Source organism: Parus major, chromosome 10 (assembly GCF_001522545.3).
Source record: "Parus major isolate Abel chromosome 10, Parus_major1.1, whole genome shotgun sequence".
Lineage (NCBI taxonomy): Eukaryota > Metazoa > Chordata > Aves > Passeriformes > Paridae > Parus > Parus major.
Window position 1 is genome coordinate 9,680,291 of NC_031779.1, and position 22,316 is coordinate 9,702,606.

Genomic DNA, 22,316 nt, shown 5'->3' on the forward strand with positions numbered 1-22,316 from the left:
TCTGCACCACACGGCAAAGCGTTATGTAAAGATCCCAGGGTGAACAAATCCAGGTTGGGGGTGCAGCAGCAGAGCAGAGATATCCCTGAGGGAACCGCTGTGCTGGGAGGTCACAGAACCAGCACAGCCTCAGCAGCCCTGACTCAGCCACACTGCTGCTGGGACCTGAGCTACAGCAATGGGCTGGGCTTTAGTAACAGCAATAGGCCAGACTTCATGGCACTGTACTGACTTAAAAAAAAACATCAAAAACTAAAGAAACAGAAGTCATACTTTTGAGTCATAATGTCTGTTTCAAAATCCCACCTTTTGGTTTTATTTTTCTTCATTGTGTCTTCAAAAATCTCAGCTGTGATATTAATTTAACTTTCGGCCAAAGCCAAACTTTGGACAGTGATATTCCATTTACTTTTGAAAATAACCTTGCCCTCACTATTTCTCTACTTTTTTTTACTTCTCCACACAGTAATAATGATTCCTTTTTCTCTTCAGAGAACCTGGATTTTATTTAACCTGTTTTCCTTTATTTAGATTGAATATGGATGTAAAATCCCTGAAATGTCTTCAGTTTGAGTGTATGTTATCTGATTTCAAAAGGATTTAGTACAATTGCATGAAAAATAAAGTGAATATGTGATTCCATAAAACATCTGTTGAAACTACAAACACAATACTTAAGAAGGGAAAACTGGAAAACACAAGTCAAACATACCAGGCCAAGACTGTGTTGGCACCACATACAGATTACCATCAATGTATCTGCTTGCTAAGAAATGTGCAGTAAGCAGAAGTATCCTTATTCCAAACTGCACAAACCCATTGGAGAGTTCACTGCAGCTTTCCCATGACACAAACAAGAGGGATATAACTAGGTGTGGCATAAGTTCAGGGGTGTGGGCCACATATTTATGTACATAATCTTTCAAAAGTGTCCAGAACCTCGGTTGACAGATTCCAGTACAATTTAATCCTGACCTTCACAATAAGAGGGGAACAGCATCACTGAGGTCAAAATATGGGCACATCATACAGTGCACACAATCATGTTGTTCATCTTGAAGTTCATCATGTCTGTCTGCAGGCACCAGCCATGACCTGGCCTGTGACAGAGGGTATCTACATTTTTAATGCAACCAAATGCCTTGAAATCCCTTCATAGGAATTTCATGATTATACAGAATTACTCATTGATTTATAATCTTTATCTTCCCTATTTTCAAAAATATTGCAACTCATTAGGAAATGTTAGAAAGATTGAAATAAACTGGCCCCAAAGATATGGTGCTGGGAATGTATAATCCACATCAGTTTAATACATAGTTGCCCCTGTTAACTTTCTCCTGTTTCCTGCCAGACATCCAGACAAGAAAAGAATTTATACAGCTGGAAGTATTAGAATAAAAGCCAAAAGCAGTGTAAGGACTTTCTATGGTAAGGCATGCTCTGAAAGAAGTAAGCAACATCTGGGTGGATTTTATGATTTGAAACAAATGCAAATGCATTTCCAAAATTGTATAAAATATATAATAAGGCATTACAAATGGCATGACAGGCACTTTTCTCCAGATTAAAGCAGTGTAGCTCAAGAGACAAGGCAACCAAGATGAATCCAAATTATACAACTTTTAGCTTAAAAAATCTCACATTGGATAACTAGGGCATTATTGCCACAGATTGACGTTTGCATGTTTTGAGTGCTTCTTAAACAGAACAAATTCCTCCACAGAATGATCGAGTGGTACACTCAGAAAAACACCATTACAGAACCAAGGGAAAGCACTGCTGGCAGTGAGAAATTCATTAAGATGCTGGCTGCTCTCACATGACCTGAGTTACTAATGTACTCACTTGAACATCAGGCACTCACTGAATCATGAAGTAATGCATCTGACAGTGTTTTTCCATTCTTCACACATATAGCTGAGAATGGCTTAGGACAGGTTATTCACAGCAGTGTTAACTCAATTAAGATTAATCCAGTAACAATTTCATCAGCTTTTGGGAAGCTTTGCTGCTAACTTACCTTGACAGGCCCCCGTTCGAATGTTCGGAATGAAGCCTCGGCGGCAGGGATGCGGCTGAGCAGGACACATTTCACAGGGATGTCCCCATGCTCTCCCCACTGTTGCACAGCACAGGGTTTTTGTGCAGACAATTCCACTGAGCTGGCCCTGGCACATCTGGTTGGTTACCAAAGTGAAGCAAGGGCCAGTCCTATAATCTGTACCAAAAACAGGAAACCTGATCAGCATTACAATAAAAACACACAACAAAACTCTTAGTAAAGCAAAACAACAGCACTTTTAGGCAATTTCTTTTCACAAAAATTGCCCATCAATCCAACAAATTATTTTAGAAGTCTTCTACAGAGGTTTTTTTTTCTCTCTTTAATTCAAATCCACTGAAAACAAACTGTGATTATTTTACCAGGAATGTTTTATCTGTAGGTCCCCTTTGCTGTTTCATTTAATCACTCATAATATTCTTCCCAGGGTCCTTCATCAGTTTCTTTTAAATATTCAGTGCATTATTTCAAAGAATACTGATAAAAGAATACTGGGATATGTTTATTTCCACAAATTGGATGGTTGTTCTCAAATGAGGCTCAAGGGAAGCAAATTCAGACTACAGGAAGTTTTCTGAGGACAGTTTTCACTGCTATTCAGCTGTATGCTCTACCAGATATGAGGGCAAACTCTGCCTACAGCTGAACAGAGGGCATGTGGAATACATCTGCTTTGATTTGTTTATGGTAGGACAGGCCACAGCCAACAGACAGAATCAAGCTAAGATGTTAAAAAAACACTAGTAGGCTTCATTTTGTTCCATCCTCCAAGGGCAAAAACCAAACAGTGGTACTGCCAACTCCAGCTGTCTCCTGTACATCCGGGGTGCACACTCCAGTTAATTCTTTGCAAGCAACCCTAAAATGCTTTTTTATTTTATGGTGCACCAGGACAGAGTCCAGCATCCTGTAAGAACAGCCACCAAATTATGAACCTGAATACTGAAGTAGTTACCAAATACCTCAGCCAAGATCACTCATTAATCCACACTGTCTTAGGGTCATGTCATCATAAATTCCTCTGATTTTCATGCCACAGCCAAACTTTGTTAAAAATAATGTTTTCACTAAACCATTGTTAAAAAGTGTTAAATAGGGCAGAAGTGAGAATGGATGTCTTCCCCATCTGCTCTGTCTCTGCACACCACGTGCACCCTAAAGCCTATCATTTAGTTCATCTTCATGCCAACCAGAGATGCTGTAATTCTGATAATTAATCAAGCCACTCTGATGCAATTAATAAAATGGCTTACAGAAATCCTGTAAGGCAAACAATAATGCTATATTGCTACTGTTATCTTCATCCATTAACACGATGATAGCAGAAAGGATATTGAGTTAGATTGAAGGACCTTACTCTGATGTACTAAATTACACTGAATGCCATTTATTTTTCATTAACTGTGTATCACTCCAATAACTGCCATTCTATGCCACTCTCAGTCTGTTTAATATAACTATAATCACTCAGATAATCTGTCCTCCTCTTAAAAATAACAGATTGAGAATAATCTTCTTTCAGCCTCTGGAAATTTGTCTTGTATTTCCAGCTCTATGGAGAATTAACCTGTGAGTATCCATTAGCTATTTTCAGGCTCCCTGGTTAGCTGGACTAGCTGTATAAAAATACATAAATCCAATTCCTGCTATTTAATTTCAGCCTTAAAGGCTATCAAATTTCAAGTATAAAATTCATGTCCTAGCCCCTCCAAACAGCACAGCTACATTAACTGAACACTTCTCCCACCCTTCTCTAGCAATTCCATCAGCTTCATTATGAAATGAGTCTGATAACATCTCTCTTGCCCTCAATTACTTAATTCCTTATCATCCTCTTAACTTTCTTTGGCTTGGTATTTCTTATTGTGTCCCTTCATTTTCCATATGAATTTTCTACACTACAGCTTCTATTATGTTTTTCCCTATTTTAAGGATTTTTGTAACTGCTTGAATTCTCCCAGGCTTGTTTTGCTTTTGTCAAAACCTACATTGCCTTCTTTCTCATTTCTCATTCTAGAAATGCAGCTTTGAAAGCATGCAGTACAAACCCAAATATTACCAGTTTTATCTTATTCCTTCAATACAGAAATTAATACAAATAAATCATGATCAATTATATTTATCAAATAAAAAAAAATATTTCCCTGATCGATTTTTCATCCTTGATCAAAATAAGAATATGCGTTTTACTCTATGCAAAACTCCTGATGTTGTAACTGGAATATTAAAACAAGAGACAACAATTTCTTCAGAAATGCCATAGTTTTGTGTTAGCAACAGGAAGTTTTCTGAGTACCTCCCCAGAATGAAATTCCCCATTGTAGATTGTCCCTCTGCTGTTTATACATACATGGGTTAAAAAGGAGTCATTTTGTTCTCCGTCGCAGTGGGAGCACGTGTCAGACAGTAGTGAATAACCCATCTTGTATTTTATGGTAGGATATGAATGGATCAGCATTTACAATTGTTTGCTTTCAAGCTATAAACGACTTAGCAGTAGCTAATATTTCTTAGAAATATGGTGAACCCAATGAAGTTAACTACATAATCATGCAAATCTTTCCACAAGGTCTCAGTAACAAGACGTGGGTCAAATATGCACTCAAAACCAAACAAGTCAGGCTCCTATTCGTTATTATTCAAGTTCATAACACTGTAGTATGGTGAATTATAGACTCTATTTTCACCAAATATTTTGCCTTGATAAATTTTATTCTTAATACTCAGTTTTCTTCTAAATACATCTTTCCTTCTATTTTTCTCAAATTCTAAAATTCTTCCACATTTTCATAAGTAAGACTTTTTCTTCTCTGTTCTTAATGGAAAATTCTGAAAGTCAGGAAATCCATATGAAAAAGATTATTTGAATGTACCCACCAGCCTAAGGCCACAGTGAAATCCACACATCAATCCATTTTTTCATAGAGAGGCCAAATAAAAAGAGCTTTAAAATTCAAGTGGTTCAAATAGTGAGTTTAAGACATTTTAACTTATTGTAAGATGAAGGCCTATGAGAAGAAAATGAGATTCTACAAACACAGTGACAAAATGAAAGGTTATGAGCTTAAAACCTCAATCCTTACTTTGTAGCATTAAAGTTTCCTTATACATTCATGACATTTGTGATTATTCAAACTACTTCAATAAGTAAAGCACAAGGTACCAGTGACCAGTCAGGAGCTGGAAAGAGTGAAAGAAGGCAAATATACCCAGAAAAAATATTACTTAATTTGTATCAGTTGTTTTTTTGTTGGTTTTTTTCTTAGGGATAACTTCAATTTAACTGAAGAATGTTGAGGCTTGAAATTATTTTAGTAAAACAATTTAAGACGTGTGACTGGTAATTCAAATTTTCTGAGTCACTTCTAATGCAAATCTCAGCACGTGCAAGCAGCCCTCAGTAAGGCATTAGCCACCATTATCTAAAACAATTTTATCTGCTTCTTTACATACTTCTTAGCTATTTTGATATGGAATAATTCCACTGGGAGCTTCAGACAAATCAGAAGATGATAGAAACTATAAAACCACATTAAGTTCATACAATGTCAAGAAGAGTAAGAGGTCAATAGAATGACACCAGTTTACACCATGCAACAATTCAGCTTATTAATTCCACGGGAATCAAGTTGGATTTTGATCTAGAGCTCATTCCTGTTTCAACTAATTTTAGTTATCTTCTCAAAAGATCCTTTCTCTTCCTAAACGCAGCAGAGAGGCTGCTGAAATATGTAGTCCCAGCAGGCTTTGATCAAAACCAAGCACAGCAATAAATAACGATAATTGTTCCAAGTAATTCTGGACAGCACCAAAGAGCTGCAAGCACCAGGATAGTGCAAGATTTCTGACACCAGACACACATCTTGAGTTCCTAGCTCACAATAATATCTTCTTAGTTTCAAGCACAATATAGTTTTTAACATAAAAATAAAGTTTAAAAACATTGTGAACTAATGGAACCTGGATTAAAAAATCATGCTAGTGCAAGGAGGCTGGATAAAATTTGGACCCTCTATCGTCTAGGATTCACTGTAAATATCCTAAAAAGAGTTCTTGATGTTTCAAATTAACAGCCTGATTTTTCAAACTGATAACCACCGTTAAGGGAGGTTGACAGACTCCTTCACCTCTCTTAAAATAAATTAAAATTGAATGAGTGCATAGGTCAAAGCATGAGACTGTAGCAGGCCAGCATTTATCTGATCACGATGAAGATCCCATTACAGAAAACAGGAAAATGCCATCTCTTGCCATCACAGAAAAATGGCTAATGATAAAATGAGCAGTGTTTTTCCAACTCTCTGCACACAGCACACACAACTCACACAGCACCTCGGGCTGCAGCACTGCCTGAGCAGTAAACCCAGCTCCTGAGAGCTGCTAGCACCTCACGGAGGAAAATTCAGCAGGAACGCCCAAACACAGCCAAGACTGCTGTGCAACTGAAACTCCCCTCGGCAATGCAAGCCAACTTCCCCTTTCTTGAGTACAGGGGAAAGGGAAAGGGAAAGGAAGGAATGTTTCATTATCATACAAATAATGAAAGAAAGGTCAGAAAGGGCTCTAAGGCAAGTGAAGTACCTTAAAGCTGATCATTAGTGCAACTTATTTTCCTGCCTAGCAGCACTTTTGTTTCTGCTGTTTGGAGGCTTGTTTGGGTTTTTTCCACCAGCTGGGGATAAAAGAGGGGTATTGGAAGAGAGACTGCACAGGGCAGAAACACCATCTCATCTCTGCAGAGCAGCATAGCGCTGCCCAGGTGGGACCCACTGCACTTGGCAGCCTGCGCCACTGCTCAGCCACACATCAGGAAAGGGAGTCACAGTCACTTGTACCTGAGAATGGTCCTTTGGAATTTAATTCCACACAGCCAAAGAATACACAAACAACTATACTGTCAATGGAAAAACATAGTGTCCATCGCTGTACATTTCATTGTACTTCAGTCATTTCACCCTCTTCAGAGAAGGAAAGAATACACTTGAAGATCATGGAGAAAACCACAATATGCCTCATTTCACAAGGCAGAGTGTGTTGTGTCTGAAATGAGAATTTTTGCAGTAAAATTTGAAGAATTGCAGAGTCTTGGCACTGACAGAAGAAAACAGCATGACCAAGCTGACTGTAGCAGCGAGCATCAACACAGCACAGTTACAGAACACAAAGGTTTAGCACTGCAGGCTTCATTTCAAAATCAAACTGATTCTAGGTATTTTCAGGCATACTAAAATCTCCTGATAAGAACAGAGAGAACAAACAGAAGGCTCTACATTCATGAACCTCATAAAAATTAATGCACACCTCTGTGTGTCACTGTACAGAGGAAATAGGGAAGAGAAATGAGCTTGTAACTCCATCTTCACTTGCAAAGTTTTCCTGTCAGTTGCTTGTAGACTTGAAATAATGTTGATCATGAAATTATATTTTGCATACAAGACCATATGACTTTTAACTGCTGGTCAGGAAAGTGAATTACAATGCTCAGAAATGACCATGGGGTAACTAACATTTACTTCCATCTTTTCCAATAGGGGACACACCTCACATCCCAGTTCACAAACCAAATCAACACCAGACCCCGACGCATTCCCAAGTTAGTTCAATAAACTGGCTTCCAACTATTTAAAAACTCAGACACAATAATGCTCTGTCCACAGGTGACATTGAAAGGCCAGTTGATAAATGCATCCAATCACAACACACTTTTCTTTCCACACAGGCCATTTCCTTAAATAATTACTCACTGTTAAGCACTCCCTGTTCTCTCCTCCCCCCAGCCAGACACCATTACTCACCCCAGTCAGATCCCAATGTGTCATCATTGGAAAGTACATGGCAAAGATATCAGAGGGTGTTCAGAAGGAAAGAAAACAAAACTCTGTAAATATTTAAAAACTTATTTCCTATGATGTCTGACACTTCTTACCAATGAGGTTTGGTAGGTTTGGACGTGGTATGTGAAGAAATTATCACCATGCCACTTCTGTCTGCTCCCTTCCAATGCCAGAGATGGTTTCACATATAAGCAAGACCATTTCCCAGCTGCTCCAGTGCACAGTGCAGCACTGAGCTCAAATAGCTGAGATTTAACACTGGCTAGTGCTAAGATGTCACTAGAACTAGGGACTCAGAGTGCAACCATTCAGGCACTGTTTCTGGCAGGGATATACACCTGGCAGCAGAAATGTCTCAAACTACTACAGCTGTGCTGCGGACAGATCACAGCTCCAAGTTGCTTCTCATTATTTTCACAAGAGTAAAAAATATCCATGGAAGCATATCTAACACTGGTGCCACAACTCTTTATTCTGTATTAGGCAGCCAAAAGGTGGATACTGCCTCATATAACCCAGCCAAAGGAATATTACCCTTTAATTCATTAATCTGATCACCCCATTTCTTCATGTCTTCCTCACCTTTGCTTGTTGCAAATTATTCTCATATATTGACTTGCTGGCACACTTCAGCCTAAATTTATTTTCCATTCTGTAAGCTGTTTCACAAATCCATTTCTGCATAGATGATCTGTTTAACATGTCTATCTAGCAAATATTATCTAGTCTTCCTAGAATACTGATTAAAGAACAGGACTTTGAATTAATAGCTTACTAGTATTATGAGACTAACATTATCACTTACATTTGATGCACAGAACAATTATATATTTTTTATAAAGTATGTTGGCAACCTATTTTCCAGAACAAATATACAACTATTTTTGTGCCAATTTTGTTCTTGCAACTGACCCAGTTCTCAAAGTCTGTAGCTGAAAAGCAATAACATTACAGTAATAAAATAAAAAAAATAGTGTTCAAAAATTATTATTACAGAATTGGAGTGATTTGCTGCACACATTTTAATCCAACACGCAGACTAAGCATTTCACCAAAAATCAAAGTCTTAGCTCTGTTGTTCCCAATTATGTGCAGCAGCAATCCAAATACAGAAAATTGTTACCACATTTTATTCTTTTCCATGATGAAGAAAACAGTAAGCAATGTAGCTAAATGTAGAATAACTTCTCATTTCTGAATAGTCAGTTGCCTGACAAACTCTAGCCTACCCTACTTTTCTGTACAAGCTGCAAAGGACCATGTCTTTGCAGATTTTAATTTTTCCAATTTCTTTCACAGGATAGCAATAATTAAATAAAATTCTGGCTTGATTTTCATCTCCCTTTTTGCTAAAAAGTAACTAGTTTTGTGATGGCACACTTGATGATTATTAAGGAGAATGGATTCTACTACGGAACTTTGCAAGCTTCACTTTAAAAGAACAAGCTGGCTGAAGTTTATCACTATTTTTTCAAAAGTGTTCTTAAGAATGCCACGTTATAGAAACTCTCCTTACATATGACTAAGTATTAAGTATTAACTAGCAAGGTAAAGACAAAACTAGTAGACAAGCTCTGGGTATTGTTTTCTCTTTGGCTTCAAAAGACTAACTAAAGTAAGACTATCCAAAAGTAGTGCAAACTGTATAAGAAAAATAGATCCTTATGACTTACAGAATATTACATAAAGTGGCATCCAAAGAGAGGGAACAACGCAATGCATACACTTTTAAAGAGAGACTGCTTACATTTACAAAGGAGATGGAGGGGTACAATACACTAGAAATAATCTTTTCTTTTCTAAAATATAAATGCTCCTCTGCAGTGCCATGAAACAGAATGTGATTGCACAGCACTGGAATGAAACTCAGTCCAGAACTGAAAACTGGTTATAAATAAAAAGGAGAGGTGAGAGGGAGAGAGGGAACCAATTTTCAGTGCTAAAGCTCAGTGAAGCACAGCAGGAATGGAGAGAAGTTGACTTGCTTTCCATGAGCGAAGGCAGTAAATGTAATAATGGTGGTTTGGGTGTTGCAATGATATGTTAACTTAATGATACATACACAAATAGCTTTGGTGGTCCTAACAGAACTCTGAACTTCTGAAGTCCTGGCAGCTCTTCAACAAGGTGATTAGAACAATCAATATCTTACTCCTTTATAACTGGATCATCAAACTTCTCTGAAGCAAGGTCCCTCTTCCCCATAAACCAAAAATAGCAGCACTCCTGAGAAATTGTAATGGTGGAAACCTTCCACTGAATGAAAGGAAGGGGCAAACAGATTGCATCCCTGTAAAGACTCTTCTCCACATGGCAGACAGCTCCCTGGACAAATTTCTTCAACCAGACACTCACTCAGGTTTTTGTATTCTCATATACATATATTTTTGTGATATGATTTCAGTGATTATAGACTTGATATGATGTAAAGAATTCTTTTTTTTACTAGCCTAAAGACTTTGGAATAACTAATACTGTTCTCCTTGTATAAGGCTGTAACACAGAGTTCTATATTTTGTACAGCCAGCTAAAAAGACATGAAAAATATTTGAAAAACAGTGACAACAAACAGTATTTTATTTTTACAGAAATATTTTAACAATTGTTTCATTTCATGGTTGTACAATTACCCACAAAAAAATCTCAGGAAGTGTTAAAAATGTAAGTCAATAACATACAAAAATTGCTTCAGACACTAATACCTCACCTCTAACTCTATGGTGAAACACATCAACTACTTAATTGAAATACCATACAACCCTCTGTGTTACAGAATCAGATTCCTTCCTCACTGAAACTGTGGCATCACTCTGTATGTACACCAGTGTAATCATGACCAGAATCTGGATCATTTTGCATAACCACATATATGGGATTTGCATTAAGACTGTGGTCCAAAAATAAACACAGCAGTAACGTGCACTATTTAACTCCGAAAAAACCTGAGGTATCTCTGTTGAAAAGTTACAGAATACATGCTGTAACTCTAGAATTATCATATGTACTCAAATTCTATTACTAGAAGCAAAAAATGAAGAAGGTAAATGATCCAATCTTGATTCACAAGTTTTCAACTAAGCAAGCATAATTTTATTAAATATATATTATACCCACCAATATGAAGTACATGAGATGCTAATACATGTGTTTCATTACTCATTGTTTAAGGCCTTCTGTCATTCCTGTCTTCATTGACCACTTGGTGGAAGAAGCCTTCTCTTTGCTTAGCACTAATGGGTCAGAGTCAGTAAATGACCTGCCTCAAGTGAGGACCATCACATTTTTAATCTAAGATTACAGAACATATTTATGACAATTGTCAATTAAACTCTTTGTAAAATCATAAAAGTCTGATTTTCCCAAGCAGTGAGAGAGTACAGAATAAGTATATTAAAATTGGAAGATGGGGAGGGGAAGGGATATTAATCCACAGACATTTCTCAAACTGAGGGTCAAGTTTTCTTCTTACTTGCATGTAGCAGGAGAGAAGAGCAAAAGGTCTTTACTGACTCCTGTTAGTGATATAATGAAGAGCACTTTTTGGTTCTTTAACTTAAGGTATTAGTCGAGAACAACTGCAAGTTTTTCTAAAAGACTTTGAGTTACCATGAATACTCTAGATAAATACAGGAAAGGTTTTGTGCATTTACTGAAAGTGTAAGCAACTGCACATTCTTAGCATATTGTTTAACACTTTTAAAGTTTTAATAGCATCTGTGCTGATGCCTTTGGCCTTTTCTCACTCATCACACTTGCTCTGTATACACTATTTTAGTCTAACAGATATTGTAAATCTATTTTTACCTCAGCACTGGAAACTGGCATCTCTTCTATTTGTTGAAAGGAATGTCAAGCCCTAAGATTTCATGTGCCTTCACATCTAGAGGGACAAATCATTAAAACCTGGAAACAGTCACCAGCCTGAGTGTCTTCAACAGGAATATTCAAGATCTAAGACTACAGTCCTAAAAGGTTTTTTTTTTTCCTCTGTTAGAACTGCTTGGTTTTGTGGGTGCCCCGACATGACCTGCAGCATGAAGCCCAGGTCCCAGTTACAAGAGAAAGGTTAGACTCACTAATGAGAGAACCACTGTTCAGTGGGGGAATCCCATTGCCTTTGACTGCATGAAGACTCCCTCACACAGAAAACAGCCAGTGTTTGGAGGGGTGTTGGGGAAGAGACCCACCCAGCTTCAGAGGCCTCTTGTCAAAAGCTGGGCCACAGTGGTTCAAACAAAACGGACATGCTCCAGTTGTATTTTACTAATTATGTGCTTACAAGGAATAGCATCAGAATCCTGGAAACTGTCATGTGTACTGAATGGTGCATTACACTGACCACCATTTTGAATAATTTTTCATAATTTATTTTAGAAAACAAGGTTTCTGTCACCTTCATGCTGTGTAAATCCCATGAAAGCTGATTTTTTTTTTTTTCCCATGACAATCACTGAAATTTATCTGTGTAAATTCACACAACATCTGGGATTAATAGTTTCAAATAATGGAGGCCATAAAGTGGTGCTCCAGAACACACATGAGAGCCAGTGAGAATTAGATAAGTAATTCTTATTTGGGGGATGTGGGAGAAAGGCATCAGGGGTTCAGCAAACAAGCCAGGTGTCTGTGAATAACTAACTAGTGCACTGAGGGGAACAAACAAGCTCTGGTGTGTTCTTTGTAGACTACCACAGACTAATGCTGATTTCATGCCCAAAATAGAAGATCTTAGTCGAAGAAGGGGGATGGTTATATAAGTACATATATTCACTCATACTTGCACTTCTTTTATCCTCTTCCATTCAGAGTACAGATTCAAGCTGAAGTTTTGTTACACTCTGGCTACACAGAGATGCTCCAAAAGATAAGCAAATACTCAACATAATAGGAATCACTCAGATTTAGGTCAGCAAACTGCAAGCCTCACTAACTCCCAACACAGGAATACTTAACCTTTGCATAACACTGGAGCGTTAGCCTGTCATGCGACCCGAGCCTCCCTCTCTGAGCTTACACTGCATGGTGCAACACCCTGCACAGCCTGGCGTACTACGCATCACTGCTAATGCATCATGATGGATGAGTAGAACCAGAATCTAAAACATATGAAAATCAGAGAGCCACAGACAACACAAGTCCTTTAAACACATTTTCCATTCTTAAAAATCATTAAAATGCCTTGAATTTAAGTACAGTCTTTATAAATTTAGCTGTGTTATTTATTGATAAAATAATAATTTATGTAAATTTTACAAAGCCCTTACAGGCTTTGCTTCTGTTTACAGATAAAAGAAACTGCTGCTGATCCAGATGCCTGTCTAATACATAATACTTCACAGCCTTGCAAAATGCTGTGTATTAAAGGTTGGAAACTGCTTTTTGGCCTACTTTCTACAATGACATACTGAAAAGGAGGGAGAGTCTTGTGGTTGAGACACTTGGCTGGGACTGAGATGACCTGGGTTCAGTTTCAGACTCTGCTACAGACTCCCAGTACATCCTAACACAAGTGACTTAATCTCCCTGTATATTAGCTCCCCACATGGAACGTGGGGCTGCCAATACTCCTGGATGCTGGTGGGACTTTTTCCTCTTTAGACTACACAGGCTTTGGGATGCAGACTTGTATGTTTTCTGGATGACAAAGGGAGCCACAAGCTGAGTTCAGGCCTCTTGGAATTATTCTAATAAAATGAGAAAAGATCTTTCATGTAAAGTTTTTTGTGTTATGATTCTTCAAGGTTTTATGGTTGGTCGGGTTTGGGATTTTTTCCTTTTTGGAGGGGGAACTGTTGTGGTGTTTTATGGGGGCTTTAATGCTCAATTAATTGTCAGTTTCTAGTAAAAGATGAGAGGAATTCGCTCCTGAGATTTTCTGTGTTGGGCGAGTGCAACAGCAGCAGAACACATTCCATGGAGGAACTCATGCACATTAATTAGGTCGTCTAATTAATTTTCCAACTCAATAGATGCTATGAACTTTTTTTTTTTTCCAGGAGTGTATCTATATACATGTGTAAAAGCAACTCAAAAACTTCTAAAATCTTAGAGGAGAAGGACTGATGATATTCACTTGAATGAAATGGACTGCTACATGGGAGCAATGTCCTCTCACATGGGATTCATATTCCTGTCATGAAGGGAGAAAACACATATGGAGGGCATAAGAGTATTTTCCCATTGACAAGGTTATCTAGTTATCATTAGGGACTGACTTGTTAATCAGTACTTAGAGTAGTTTATGATATTAGTTTCCCCCATAATTAGGGAGAATAAAAACATGTGGAGAGAAAAAGACACATTTAAAAAAGAGGTTTGAATCAAATAGGGACAAAAAAATGTAGATATTTAGAGGGTCTATAACCACATATTACATCAGGTTTGTTACAGCATCTAACAACTGTAAAAGGTATCTGCTTCTCTAGTCCTAACTCAGATAAAACTTCAATCAGCATCACCCAGAACTGTGTCTGAATAAGGACTCTGGAACAAAGATTTAAACAAGCAGGAGAAGAATGGCCAGAGAATTTTTTTGCCTTCTCTCACAGGGTCTTACAGCAACAAATTTTCAACTGCCATGAATTTTCTCTGCACTTCCTTTCCCATCATTGTGATCACCAAAAAGTCCTTATTCCACATTAACGTAATGAAGTGTCTGTGGGACCAGAGTTATAATTGTGATGTCTGGATTAAAACAGTGAGTTGTGACATTTTTACGAGTCCTAAGGGAGATGACAGTGAATTATAGAGAATACACAGATACTTGATAATCCACAATTATGGGAAAAAAAGGCACAGAAGCACAACAAAGTACTTCAGCTGGGGTTTTATTATGAGTGTTTCTATGGAAGCATAGACTATATTTCTAAAGAACTTATAAAAATATCCATAGTAAACAAAAAGTGATAAACATTAGTTTCTCCAACCTGTAACACGAATCAGTGTTCTGTTAGTAACTGTTTCAAACAATGTGGCTGCTACATCAGATGGGCAGACAGGAGAGAGACAGCAAGCTCTGGAAAAGATACATGCTGCTTGTGGGTAGGGGAAAGCCAGAGCAAAAAGCCTTCGGGGAACAAGTGTGAAGGAAACAAGGATACAAAGAAGCCAAACAGAAAAAGAGCAGAGGGACGAAAACAGGAAGGCAGCAAAGACGGGATGGATCAAAGCAAATCTAAGAAATGAGTGGGAGGCACAGAGACAAGGAGAGATAAACAGTGGGAGCCAGCAGACACCATGTGTGAGAAGGGGAGAAAAGGGAAGGGAAGGGAAGGAAAAGGCTGGCCAGCCTGAGAGTTTCACCAGCCGACCAGGAGAGGGAAGCTTGCCAGGACAGGCTGTGTAAAAATGAGGGCCAGAGAGCCAACTCATAGAGAGCAGCCAGGCAGCCAAAGCCATCTAGGAGTGGAATCCATGTATGGAGCAGGGTGGGCGCAATCCCAGCTGTACCCAGGAGCTGGGTGACCCGCAGCAAGCACCACGCATGGCGGTGGAATGGGCAGGAGCAGCACTCAGCCCTGTGCTCCAAGACAGCAGTGAGCAAGAAGTAAAAAGATGCCTGAGAACATCCCAGCATCTCACTGACACATCTGGCTGTGCACTCTGAAATACTATCCACTAGGATCATTGGGTGGCCAAATATGAATAAACAATGACTACACAAATTGCAGATATTAACCATCCCTTTTCCCAAAAGGCATTTTCCTCACATTTGTAGAGCTGATATCCATACTTGTTTTCTACTTTGATACTTTCAAGATGACAAAGTACAAATTATGTACCCCGATATAATTTATATAGTTCAATGTCATAATCCCAAATCAAGAAAAACAAACACCAGGCCAGTGAAAAATGAGAATACAAGATAAAAAAAGTGTTACAAACCACATGAAGAATGGCCTAATCTAGCAGTGACAACATACTGCTTATCTGTTCAATTAGGCAGCTCCTATCTATCATCTCAAAGAAATAAAATTAATTGTATTGAGTGACATTGGAAGCTGTTACTAAAGGATTTCTACTAGATAGTAAAAAAAACTTGTGCTGTCTTCTGAAATATTTCTTACACTAAAAGACCAATAATGAACAATTGAGTGGATTAGAATAAACCGTGACAAGGTCTAATTGTGTTTCTATTTTCAGAGCTAAAATTTATTTAAAACAAAAAAGAGCAGCAAGGTGTGTGTGTGTGTATATATATGTATGAAAGCTATTTCTGCAAAGAAGCTTAATTTCACAGTCAAAACTGTCAAGACTGTTAAGTGCATCCTGTTCGTTTTTTTTCTCACCCCAACAAGTCTTCCTGGTGTAACTCAGCATCATACAAAACAGGTATTTAAATGAACGGGTGATCCTGTCAAGGAATCAGGACTCAGAGAAAGAAGAAAAGTGAGGTAATCCAGGTGTAGGCAGTTTCTTTATATTTACCTTACCTTTCTGGATATAGGACCTGCTCCCCACCACCAAAACTCCTGAGTATGTTTTAGCTTTTAACTTCACTGGGCTTTGAATGATGTATCAAGCCATCAGGACACCAGTGATGCATTAAAGTCTCTTACCCTCAAACCAAAAGAGATTCACAGCTGAGACAGATGATACTTCAGGTATTAAAAGTCAAATTCTGCCTGGGACCAAGTGCAAGAGAGCAGTACCTACCAGGCAGCACCTTGAGGCTCCCACACCTGGTAAGAGGAGGGAGGGGAAGGGAAGCAGGAAGGAAGAGGGAGTAGTGAAGAGTTACGTACGAGGGGGAAGCATACAGAGTGCAGGATAATGCACTTTAAAATCCTTCTGTGGGAGCTCTGGCATCTCCCTGAGCTGAAAGATTTAGCAACTGCAGTGCCAATTTAAATTTCTACCTAAAAATATAGGAATTATTTCTTTTAATTTTTAGTAGAATGGGTACACTTAGCAATCTAGGTGGTCATCAATACATATGTGATTCACTTCCAGCAATGTTAGTGGAACAATACACTGTTCTGCGTGGTGTCTAAAGTTTCAGCTGCTTGTAAACCAGCACTGTGGGAAAACTTCTAGGTCGCTTTAAAAAAATTCTTGTAAAACAGTAGAAATCTTATAATTTAAGACACTTCAATGGAAAACTTCCTCCTGATTATCAGAAATATTCTGCACTACATCCAAAAGGCAAATAGGATGTTCTCCAGAAATAATGTCTTTTATCCACATCATTCTTGTTAGGAAAGGGTCTGGATATCTGTTTTAATAATTAAGTTTCAGGTTTCAGCTACACTTGTGATAAATAACATTCACAGGAGAAAAATGTTTTTAGAGCATCAAATAGTTTAGTCTTATAAAATAAAATAAGCTTGTGGTGGTTAAACTACCCTTACATAGGAACATTTTATTAGTGTGTGAATATACTATAAGCTTAAGTTATAAAGATCTTTAGCCCACACGTCTGAAATGAGATAACCACTGGATTGGAACTCTTGCCTGGCAGCATGCTGATCTCCTTCTTCCCATTTCATTTAACTAGAAACTTGAAATTGGATCAGCAAATTTTAAACAGCTGATTAAAAGCCCTGTTCACAAAAGTGACCATGGTTATTTTTCACGTGAGCATCAGGCTGCCCCTCTGCAGGGCAGTAATTCTGCTGTGATCTCATTCCACTTAGGAAGAGGTGTAGAGAATCACTGGCATCTTGAGTACTGCATCTGCACCTCTGCCCCCCACTGCAAACCATACACAATACTGACTACTTGAATAAAAACAAGCATAAAAAAGAGACATAAGGACATCATCTCAGCAAAAAAGGGAAGTCCAAAACTCTTCCACATCTGCTCAAATTTGAGCATAATGTAAATCCTACTAAAATACAATCATCTCCTTTAGATTTAGAAAGGCTACTTAAGTTTCATCAGAGCCTATGGAGAACACATAGAAACTTGTCTAGGTGTTAATCAATGTTCATTAACACACTTGCATTCTAAAAGCACTTTAGAAATTAAAATATCACCTGAAAGACTGTGTATGTAGCACATAAGTCCAAAAGAAAAAGAACAGTACATTATAAAACTGAATGAGGCTGTACCGATTTTCTTTGCTATTTACTCTACTAGAATATTTCTCACTCATCATCTTAAAACTCCTAATTGCAGTTAAATAAATACCATTCCATATAATTATATTTTCTATCCACAATCTTCACTAAAACATATTCCTATTTGTGGCTTATGCATTTAAGCACTTTTAACTTTTATCCAAAATTACTGATTGGTGTTATTGTGTGGTAGCACAGCACAGATCTAATTGCTTTCTCAGTAACCTCATTGAAATTTGGCTGACAAGATCTGAACAGGTCTCTCTAACTCCTGATTCAAAGCCCACTTAGATCTTTGGACACACATTTATTTTATGTGAGTAGGTTTTGGATCACTTCAAGAGTGACCTGTGAAGTTTCATCCAGGCTTCACTTCTCTACACAATGCCAAGACTTCCACCTTTGGGTTTAAAGTACTGCCCAAATGTCTGACTATAAAACTGATTCAGGCACAACTGTGCATGTGTGTTTGTGTGAATTGCATGTGTAATCTACCCACTGTACATAGCAAAACAGGCCGTAGAATAAACACAAACCATTCCCTGCAGGGTTTTGGCAATAGTTTACACTAAGTGACAAATCATTAGATGCTTTAGATGTTCATTGAAATATCAGTCATCTTGAACTCTTTTGGTATTTCCTGGGATGCAATGGGCAGTTGCCTAGAAATTTTGTATGTGGTATTTGATGCCAAATCACTGTGCAACATTTTATAAGATTACCTAAATATTTATGAACAATGATTAAAAGTTATATATGTATATGCACAAACCCTATCTAATTTGTTTAAATAATTTCAGATACTAAAAGACTCAATTCTCATATCAAACATTCCTTCAGCTGACAAACATGAAGCAGTCTGAGTGGTGGGAGATGTTAAAAGGAGCTCCTGTAAGCTGCACTCCAGACAACTCCCACTCATGTCAAATCCATCTTGTCTTCTCAGTAAGGCTCTCCTCTATTATGCTGAATCCAAAGGAAGTGTATTTATTCATACATTTATTTCAAAGAGGATCAGGATACCAGCCCTAATATGTTTGGGGGATAGTCGAATCATAGATGCAAAGGCTTGCTGCTGCTGCTGCTGCAGAGTAACAAAGAGAAATTCCTCCCAGCTTGAACTGAAACGGACATCAACAATGTAGGCTGCAGGAAGTTGTTATTTCTACTCAAAATTCTAAACAGCTGTTTTCAAGGCAGATTAAAAGATTTTTCAATGTTTGGATTCAACTCAAGAGCTTTATCTAATGCATACTTTGTATTTGAGTATTTGTTGAATTAGAAATTTAATAGAGCAGCTGAGTATTTTAAAATCTTTTGGAAGATGTGAAAAAGGGATGTGAACTCTAGCACACCCTGTAAAACATAAATTTCTTACCAAAAGAATATGTTATTCATGTGCTCTGTACATTAGGTCAATTATTACTCACTTTCTTTGGAGAACCACCAAGTGCCTCCACCCTTTATAACAGAGCACTGTAATCAACTGTAGTAAGAATAGCAGAATTATTTTAATACACACCAGTGGCTCAGGCCTAAGCTCAAGAAGGCTTGAACAGCAAGAGAATAAGAGGGATTTGCCATCATCTTTCCTTTTTAAGAGGGAAAGAAATTAATGTTTCCTTGTACACCTTTGTAAATAATTTCAATTGCAAATAAATGGGGAAAAATTTATAAAAAGGAATGCTTTAGATTTGGCCTCCAATTTAAACACTTCTGTTATTTAATGACAAATTCCATAAACAATCTGATACCAAAACTTCTTCCACAGCATGTCTTTCATTTCTGCTAACCCAATTTAACCTCTCATCTTCCTTGCACTCAGCAGCTGTACAAAGCACTTTTTTTTGTACTGACATCAGCAAGTGACTGAAGTGCTAGTGCTAGATTAAAATGCTTTCTAAAACCACGACTTTTTGTATTGAATTTGGAGCCACATTTGATACAACTTGTACTGTTGGTTTAATATAGTATCACCTTTCATGGAGCCATATCTTGTTGGGTTCCTGCTGGGACCTGAGAACTGAAATAGCACAAGGTTTAATGCATGGCACTTCATTTTGTCCAGCCTGTCTCAGGCCAAGAGAAGCAGTTCAAATTATTTAGATAACCACACAGATTAAATACCCAGCACGATAGCAAGCTAAGTCATTTATCATTTGCCATTCCTGGCCTGTGCTTGTGTCTAGCAATGTTTTCACTAGAAAAGCCATTCAGATGAATGGAATGCACATCTCTACTGGGTCTCCCCTGCCCAAGCAGCAGTCTAAATGTCTCAGCCTGCCACCAATGCTCTTTTCCCAAGATATATGAAAACTGTCTGGCTAGATCCTCTTCGTCATGATCTTATTGCCTATCTTCTGTTCTCATCTGTTTATCTTGCTTTTGCTTTATGAGCCCCAACAACTACCAAATTTCAGTGTATTAAAGCATTACCCTCTCCTGACTTCATTCCTCAAAACATTCACAAATCATCTTCTTACTACTCTAACTACTCAACTCAAGAATCAAGTAGCTGGAATTAGTTCACACCATGTGGTGTAATTCAATTCCAGACATAATATCTGCATCATTAAGCTATAACTTATCCTAAAGGTTATTGGAACTGAAGTAACTTAACGTCAAATTTCCTTTCACAGAGGTGGATCACTCACCTCTTTTTTCACTGCAGATCTTTTGGCCTTTGAAACCTGTGGCTTGGAAGTCATTTTTGACACTGTGGTTTCTTCTGAAGTCTGTATTAATCCAACTGTAAAGCTGCCATACTTGCATTTTACACATCACTCCAAGTTACCACCCATACTGTCCCCACCAGGACATAGAGATTCTCATAAAGGCTTTCATCATATCCCAGCAGGACAATTATGCTTCACTGCTTGCTGGTTTTACTATTACTTCTTATAAACATCTCAAGTCCAAGTAGTGTTTTGTCACTGTACTGCTCAACTGAGCAAAGACATCTGGACAATCCAGCCAAGACACCAGTCCAATCGCCCTTGAGGAAACAGTTCAAGGTGTGTCTCACTTTAAGAGCCACCTTAATTGCACTTTGAAGAAAGTGCACAGCATATGTTTACCACCTTTTTCTTGCTGTAGTTCTCAGAAACATAAGCAAACAGGAGCTGTTGAGGTCCTAAAATCTCCCATCACTGAGGGACCCAGCTGCTTCCTAAATCAGGTGAAATTATCAAGTATCTAATAGGTCTCCCCATCTTTTTGTATTAAGTGACAAGCAGGTAACTACAATTAGTGTGAAGTGCAAACAGGAAAACTCCCCTGACAGTATGTCTGTAGTTGTTAGTATTACTCAAATTTAAAACCATTCCTTATTTCACACCCCAAGAGCCACTATAATTTGTCAGCTTATTCTTTATTTTTAAACTAACTGTTCCATTTTTAAAATTTTATTAGGCAAGTACATTAGAAATCACCAGTATAACATGTGCTTTCATTTAACAGCACTCAATCAATCACTGCCACAGGACAAACACACTCTGGATAACAGAATACATGCATAAGAAAAAAATGCAGATCTGGAATTATGAACATTTGACAATGTTAGCACTGGATCTTCATTAAATAGCTAATAGATCTGAATAGTACAGCTGGAGGTGTTACAAATCACAGACTAACATATATTTTAGCACATTTTCCAGAGAGTGACTGGACACAGTCCTGGGCAATCTGCTCCAATTGAGCCTGCTTGAATAGCAGAGTTGGACTAAGTGATCTTAAGAGGTCCCTTCTACCAATTCTGTAAGCTGAAATAGAGTTAGGAATTACCCTCTCACCCTGTAATTCCCACATTTCCATGTTTAAAAGAATTTAAATGCATTTTTGATAGGTGGGAGTTACCCCACTAACCAGCAGATATACATTTTGGTGAACTGTCTGGTTTTGCTGGAAATAAACTGATTTTCCAAACCTTGCTGAAAATTCAGCTATCAATAGATTCAATGGAGCAATTGGAAGTAATGGGACCGAGCTAAAAGGACTTAGTGCAAAAAACTGAGGATTTGATCCTGAGACCAGGGGGCATTATGAAGTCCCTGTATATAAAGAAATAAGGAAAATTTTAAGTCTAGTAAAATACCACTGAACTTATGACCACTGCTGCAATGCCAGCAAGGACGCCTCTGGCTTTGTCCCATGCTGTGTGCAGTGGTGCAGGATGAAAGCATCAGCCATCACCTCCTCAAGGAGTCAACAACTGTGTGCATACAGGTTTCTCCTCAGCTCCTGCTTCCCTATGACTGTCAGCACCTCTGTGTCAGAAGAAATAGCCCTAGAGGGTCACAGAAGACCATTCATTACAAGGAGTAAAGAGCAAATGGGGACAGTACTGAACACCTGGCA

At 38.1% G+C, this 22,316-nt stretch overlaps 1 protein-coding gene across 4 annotated transcripts in view; it reads right to left on the reverse strand.

Annotated features, from left to right (window-relative positions):
- FBN1 (fibrillin 1) overlaps positions 1-22,316 on the reverse strand; it is a 145,577-nt gene that overhangs the window by 91,638 nt on the left and 31,623 nt on the right. For all 4 annotated transcript variants that reach the window (XM_019007901.2, XM_033517080.1, XM_033517079.1 and 1 more), the window contains exon 6: positions 2,024-2,221. In XM_019007901.2, coding sequence (XP_018863446.1) covers positions 2,024-2,221 — 198 coding nt within the window. The remainder of the gene's footprint in view (positions 1-2,023; positions 2,222-22,316) is intronic.